The sequence below is a fragment of the Leptonotus elevatus genome, chromosome 12, assembly GCF_054856555.1.
Source record: "Leptonotus elevatus isolate MCC_2025b chromosome 12, RoL_Lele_1.0, whole genome shotgun sequence".
In the NCBI taxonomy this organism is placed as follows: domain Eukaryota; kingdom Metazoa; phylum Chordata; class Actinopteri; order Syngnathiformes; family Syngnathidae; genus Leptonotus; species Leptonotus elevatus.
Window position 1 is genome coordinate 987,501 of NC_141250.1, and position 7,500 is coordinate 995,000.

Here is a 7,500-nt window from a genome sequence, read left to right on the forward strand (position 1 = left end):
CACACTCCTGGTGAAGGGACTGTGCACCCCAGGAGGAGGAGGATGACCAGAGACCTGGTATGACTGCCGAATCACCTACCCGATTCAATTGGAGAGGCATTGCTTGGACACAGCAGCTCCTTTATTCGGGCCATCGTAAGACACAAAAAGCTGGGTGGATGTACGGAAACATCCACATAAGAGCGAAGCGCCCTCACAGGACAACAAAGACCGGGAGCGTCTTCCCCATCCATCGACGGTGGAGCAAAACGAGAGACGAAAAGGGTGGTTGGCTTGAGAACCAGACAAAACTTTGGGCACAAAAGCAGCATTTTGCCACAATGTGACCCTGTCCCGTTGTGGTGCCAACGAAGGCATTCGGGGCTAACAGATAGGGCGTGGAGCTCCCCCACCCGCTTAGCGGATGCTATCACAAATAGAAACACCGTCTTGCAAGACAGCCAGCAAAGTTCCCCTTCGGTCAACGGCTCAAAAGGGGACCTACACAGTGCATCGAGCACCAGACCAAGGTCCCAGGCGGGGACTCAAGGCGGGTTCCTACAACGAAGGCGAAGAGCACCCCTGAGGAAGGAGGCCATTAGGCTATGGCAACCCACAGACTTGCCATCCACTGCAATATGGCAGGCCGAAATGGCTGCCACGTAGACCTTGATTGTAGAAGGGGAACACCCCTTATCGTAAACAGATTGGAGGAATTCCAGAACAGTGGGAATAGCACCATGATAATAATAACACCACTCCGTAAACAGCTTCCACCTGTTAGCATACAGCAAACGAGTAGACGGAGCCCTGGCGTTAAGGATCGTATGCTGAACAGAAGACGATCACTCAGTCAGCAACGGGTCTCGACCCTCAGCGGCCAGACACACAGATGGGAGCCGGCGGGGATCGGGATGCCAAATCTGACCCTGCTGTTGGGACAGTAGATGCAACCAACTGGGCAGGATCCACGGTTCAGAGGAGCAGAGACTGCAAGGAGAGGGAACCAAGTCTGGGCTGGCCAAAGAGGGGCCACCAGCAACAATGTGTGATCCTCCAGAAGGACCCTCGGAAGGGTCAGATGAATGAGGGGGTGAGGTGGGAAAGCATTTAGCAGGCCCCTTGGGCCAGGGGTGTGCCAGAGCATCCTGGCCTAGCGGGCTGCATTGTTCCCTAAGGGAAAACCAGAGGGAACAGTGAGTGGACTCCTCTGAGGCAAAAAGATCTACTGTCGCTTTTCCGAAGCGACTTCAAATGGCGCTCACTACCTGCGGGCGGAGACATCAATCCCCCTCAGGCAGACGACGGCGGGAGAAGGAATCCGCTGACTGGTTGACAATGCCCGGGAGAAACATGGCCCGCAGGCAAGACGGGGGGCGGCCTATCTGAGAAGCCTCCGTGAGGCCCATAGGAACTGGGTGGATCTTGTCCCGCACTGATGATTGATGTGATACACAATGGAGGTATTGCCCAATTGTACCAGAACATGGCGCCCTGCCACGAAGGGCAGAAAATGAATAAGGGACAGTTGCACCGCCCACATCTCCAGCACATTGATGTGCAGGCCCAGTGGCACAAGTGCCGTCAGGGACGTTAACTTGCCCAGCAGACGCAGAAACAGGAGATAAGGCAGCATCCCATTGGCATGGAAGAGAGAGACAAGGCGTAGCACCTCTGTGGGGACGGTCAAGCAGTCATGGAGGTGGTGTCCAACGACATTCCAATGAACAGAGTCTGCTGATAGGGAACAAGAGAGGACATCCCCAGGTTGACCTTGAGCTCAAGTCGTGACACATGCTGTAGAAGCGTAAACGTGTCTCGGATTGCCTGCTCCCTGGAAGGTGCGTATATCAGCCAGTCGTCAGCCAGTAAGGGAGCCCCTTTATGCCGCCTTCACTACACGTGTAAACACTCTGGGAGAGAGTGACAGCCCAAATGGGAGTACTTGAACTACCGGTGGTGACCCCTGTAGGCAAAGCGGAGAAACCACCGTCACCGCGTTGTACAACTTAGTAATCAGTTCGTCCATCAAGCGCCACTGAGGGCTAGGGCATCTCACATCCTCCGGGGATACAATGAGTGAAGCCACAGAATACTCTACATTAGGCATACAGTCCAAACCAATAGGATTCAGAAACCACATATTTGCCAGGGCACGGCCGTCCGCCGGGAGCAGAGGACAAACACTATTGGACCAGCAGGAACGAAGGTCTGTCAAAAAAACACGAGATTCCTGGACCCAAAAAGACTTGGTTGAATAGTCCATCGGAAAGAGGACACACTCAGTAGGAGGCTGAGAAAAGCCAGACGTGTCCAACTTTAAATGTTGGAAAGCGCTGAGCATAACAGTGCGCACCAATTCCGCTCCAGCTGAAAAACGATCAAAAAGAGGAGAAGATGGGGCAGTGGAAATTGAGTCCAAACCCGAACATGCCTCAAAATCGGACGGAGACGGCATCCTCTGCGATGTCGTCCGCTTGGGGGGGCAATTGGAGTGTTGCATCCGGCATGTCCACCAATACATAGGGCAACGCCACTGCAGAGGCCTGAGAATCAGTAGGGCTTTGATTACCCAACTGCGCCTGTATTGCCATCACACTCGCCTGCAAACGACTCAACTGCAAGGCAATCTGAGAGTCCGCTCGACTCTTCTCACCCCGATGGTCAGGGGCAGCAGGAGAAGCAGACCTGCGTTTTGCCCGACACCCGCACGATGACCACCCCTGGGCAGCCGCTGCGTCCTGGTGAGGCGCAACATCAGTTGTGTTCACCGGAGTGTGGACCGCCGCAGCAGCTGTCGCCACAGCGCAACAGTCAAGACAGCAGTCAGTGCGTCCCTCTTTGGGCAAGAAGGAGTCACCACAGTGCTTACAGTGAGGATCGTTGTTCATAGCAGCCACTAATCGACGCGCAATGAGTGTGCGCATGTCAACAGGCTGCTATCTTTGTGTGCGAAAGGAGGCGAAAAACCGGCCTCTTCACCAGCGGAACAAACAAATTCACAAGTGCTCGCAGCAAAACGTAAGTGAACGTTTGTGCTGTCATAAACTAGAAGAAGTCATTACAGACAATATTAAAGCCATCAAACAACATCAATGCGGCTGGCGACCCACTAGACGTACTTACGAACTTGAAGCCGCACTGAGCGATGATCATGTAAAGATGGAAGGGGAGCTCCAACGTCCATACATATATTTCAAAAGTCAAAATACACCGAGTCGTCGCAGCCAAGGGAGGCGGGGAACCCTGCTGCCCCAATCAACAAGATCACAGGCTTCCAGCGACGGCGACGAATAACAGCGGTAAACACCGCGAGTGACTTTTTATACATGAGGATCACGTCAGCCGGAACCCTGGAAATGTCCTTTTATGAATTCTTTCTCAAGTGACGCATGCGCGTGGGGGATTTCCGTGCTGTTTCAGCACCACCAGGTGCTGAAATAGAACATTTATAATAAATGTAAAACATAAAGCTAACTACTTCGCGGATGTCATTTATTGCTGGCATTTTTGGAACCTAACCCCAGCGGAAAACAAGGGAACACTATTTCCTAAGATCAGCCATGTCATGTAATTTTCTCAACCCAAGTTCGTTGAAAAATAAACCGGCAAATTGCAGCTTCCCCCCTTCCCTAAGCATCATGAAGATTAATACTTTCCACGGCACCTAAAAAAAATTGAGTTTCCACATATTGGTTTGAGGGAGTGTAGCAAGTGGCTTTGCAACATTTTGCAACACTGGTGGAACCCTGCCGAAAAAGCAACACTCGCTACGTTTGCGCACCCTTGCAAGCCTCTGCCGCTTAGTAAGATATGGGCTTAATTTTTTATTAATGACGGAAAACTTTAAGTCACAGTTTTGTCAGTAATTTGGAATTGGTTTGTGTTTGCTCTATCATACAATGAGCAAAAAAAATAATCTTTGCATGTTAAAATCTTGATTTACCGGTCGATCTAATTTCCCACCCTCACCAATGGTCACAAACTTACAGTACAAGATTACGTATACAAGCTATACAAAGTTTATTGTGTCTCATATTTTATGAAAAGAGAAAAGTTATGACAACTAAATAAGTACCGGCCTGTTAGCAATATTGTGATAATTCAGCTAATCATGATATTTGGCCATTTAATCGTGATATTACATTTTCATACCCTTTCATACCCTTTCACCTTAACAGTTAAGTATAAAATTTTGATGCCATAACTTACCTGCCATATTCCAGCAAAGTAGAGTGAATCTTTGACTCCTCATCAAGTAGCTCCCCTGCCTCCTTTTGCCTTCGATATTTTCTCTGTGGTTTGTAGACTTCCTGCGGAGAAAAAAAAACCTGTTTGCACAACACAGTATCCAAGTCATTTAAAGATAGTTCCAGGGTTTTGCAACTCACCAGTATACCGAGAACTGCTCCCATTGCCTTGCTTTTTCTATGATGGAATTCTTCATCCTTTCAAAGTTGACGTTACATGTTAAGACTTATCTTGAATAAAATTTCTGATTTAGTGTGGCAAACTTTATACAACACACATAGTACAGCCATGACCTAAGAACTTATTACATAATATTAAACAATTAACACATCATGTTTATATACATAATAAAATATCTGAATAATGCTATTGACAATTCATTTGTCACCTGCAAAGTGAATAGATTTCTGGGTTTGTAAACTGTCCACAAGACAGAAAATTACACAATTTCATTTGATTTGACCTCTTCTGTTGAGTTAAATAGAGTGGAACTTCCAAATCAAGGCTATTTTAAAACTATTTTATAACAAAAAATAAATGTCACTGGGGCGGTCGCTTGAATGAGAACGTATGCACCTCGCCGAACGCTGTCAATGTTTACGCTCCCGATAGAGGCTAGTTGCTAACGCCGGAGACTTGTGCCGTATAATGACATACTAATTAATTAATTTGTTCCCAAAAACATGTAAATACGTTCTATTTTAAATATTACCATGATCCCAAAAACGTATTTATATGTTTGTTTGTTTTATGCTAGAGCATACACAAAACTTTGATGCAGCCTCTGAACTGAAGAGAACGCTTGAAGCAATGGTAGTTATTGCAAAAACGGCCAGCAGGTGGCAGCAGAGTATAAGAGATCAACCAGAGCCATGTTGCAACAAGCACTGTTTTAAACAGATTTGTGAATAATGATGAAACTTTGCTTCTATATTCTGTAGCTATTCTACTGCTAATTGCTGCAAAACGGAAACAGACAAATATACTTTTTTTCCTGATGAAAGAAGAGACTCTAATCTTTCTTTTGGTAGGTGCCATGTTTTATAGCCACAGAACACAATATTCTGTGAGCCTTGCAAAACCAGTCAATATCCAGTAAAACAGCCGGGTGCGAAGAGGGTAGTCAAGCGAGCCCGCCTTGAGCTGCACCGCCATCCACGCGCTGCATCGGACAAGGTCAATTTCAAAATACAAGAAGGCAACTGCATCGACGTCAATGTATTAGATGGAAGGCTTTAATTTAGTTGGCCTCCTCAGCGCGTTCCGCGGACTATGTATGACCCGATCCGTGGCGCTTGATCCATACCGATCACAGCTCGAAGATGAGCCGTTGTACCATGCATTTAAACATGTACTCGGCTCGCGCTGTGCGACTGGATACATTTTTTACCAGCACAGGCTGTAAAGTTGGCCACATGTGCAGGTGAATTGGTCGCATTGTCGAGCCCTGTGGAGGGACTGGTATAAGGGTCACAAACAGGAAGTGGTCCCAACAGCTATTTTTCACCACTCAAAATGCATTTAAACACAAACAGCAGCAAAAATCTCAGTAAGGTTGTTTATTTTATCTCTGCAGTATGCATTAGTGATTCATTTTAAACAAATATTGACTCTCATCTGCCCGGACTATGTTTTCTGAATACCATCATGTATTTTTGGTAAAACTTGGCATTGTAACTTTCTATATCCAGACATAACTACAACAGACTGGTACCTCTGGAAGATTGTAGGCCTTCTGGAACTGAGATATGGAGTAGGCTCTCACATAGTCGCCCATTTGCTCTCTGGTCTCTATGGCCCGCTTTACTAGCCACTAGCAAAAAAACAAAAATAAATAAAAACAAAGTGCATTAAAAAATAAACTTGCAAGTACTTAACGATGGACTAAAAATTCTGATTTCATAAAGATGTAAAAGATCATAATCCTTAATTTAAGAGCCCCAGCTCTACCAGAAGATAGCCATTTCTAATTATTCACAAGTATATCAAAGCGCTATGTATCCATCCAGCCATCAATACACATTAATACCTGTATTACTGGAAAAATGTGAATAAAATCTAGGCCTTGGATTTGATGAGGCTCCAGTTGATGAGGACTCTTCATTTTTGGCAAAACAGACACAATTTTCTCAGTCAAAGCTCTGTAAACAGAAATATTGCAAACCAGGTAAACCACAGATTGAAAAAACAATTCCTTTAGAATTAAAACTTACTAGGAATGATTGAATTGGGAAGAAAAGAATGCAGTGGTGTAAGTACAATTCTGAGGCAGGTGTAGTCAAGCCAACGGCAGTATGCATGACAGTACATGGCGCCAACGCGATGAGAAACCTAATTTCTATATACATTACTTACCCTTAAGTACTACGGAGGTCAATGCATTGTAGCACTTTTATTTTGAAGTTGGTCCTGGCAGCGTGTCATCGCGGTGTAAGGGCTATTCAGAGTTTGTGACGGCAACATAGGTGCCCCAAACTGTTGCGAAAGACGTCAGTAACACAACTTTGTCCCAAAATCAGTTAAGAGCGCTAAGACATAATTACGCTAATACTGTTGCCAGTGTAGCTGGCAGTGAGCAAGCCGCGCTAGCTAGCAGCACTAATGTAACCACCCACCGTCTAATTACTTTTCAAATGTGTAAATGACTACAGCCTGTAGACAGCTGGGATAGGCTCCACCACGCCCGTGACCCTCGTGATGATAAATGGTTCAGAAAATGGTGGATTGAGATGGACTTGCACACTTTGATGCTAGTTGCCGTTCCTACTGATCAATTATTAACAAACCAGGCTTACTCAAATGTGCTGTTTGGCCGGTAAAATCGCTACTGTGGTTCTGACCTCGCTTTACTCTCATAGACCAAAATCTATGGGGAGAGATTTGTCTAAAATATCAGTTTCTGAGAGGAAAATAGTATACTGCTAAGCAGAGTTAAAATTTAAGTTAAAAAAGTTGATTATCTAGAAATGAGAACCAGTTCTTCTTCTTTTCCTTTCGGCTTTTCCCTTCAGGGGTCGCCACAGCGAATCAGTTGCCTCCATCTAACCCTGTCCTCTGCAACCTCTGCTCTCACACCAACTACCTTCATGTCCTCTTTACCTACATCCATAAACCTCCTCTTTGGTCTTCCTCTAGACCTCCTGCCTGGCATTTGGAAACTCAGAATCCTTCTGCCAATATACTCACTATCTCTCCTCTGTCCAAACCATCTCAGTCTGGCCTCTCTGGCTTTATCTCCAAAGCCTCTAACATGTGCTGTCCCTCTGATGT

General features: G+C 46.1%; 1 protein-coding gene across 3 annotated transcripts in view; it reads right to left on the reverse strand.

Moving 5' to 3' along the window:
* Window positions 1–7,500, reverse strand: part of ccdc93 (CCC complex scaffolding subunit CCDC93) — a 79,173-nt gene that overhangs the window by 55,842 nt on the left and 15,831 nt on the right. For all 3 annotated transcript variants that reach the window (XR_015096755.1, XM_086091992.1, XM_086091993.1), the window contains 4 exons: window positions 6,260–6,371; window positions 5,945–6,043; window positions 4,371–4,427; window positions 4,192–4,292 (listed from right to left, as the gene is read on the reverse strand). Coding sequence is in view for 2 of the 3 variants with exons in the window: in XM_086091992.1 (XP_085948118.1) it covers window positions 4,192–4,292; window positions 4,371–4,427; window positions 5,945–6,043; window positions 6,260–6,371 (369 nt within the window). In the remaining variant the exon portion in view is untranslated. The remainder of the gene's footprint in view (window positions 1–4,191; window positions 4,293–4,370; window positions 4,428–5,944; window positions 6,044–6,259; window positions 6,372–7,500) is intronic.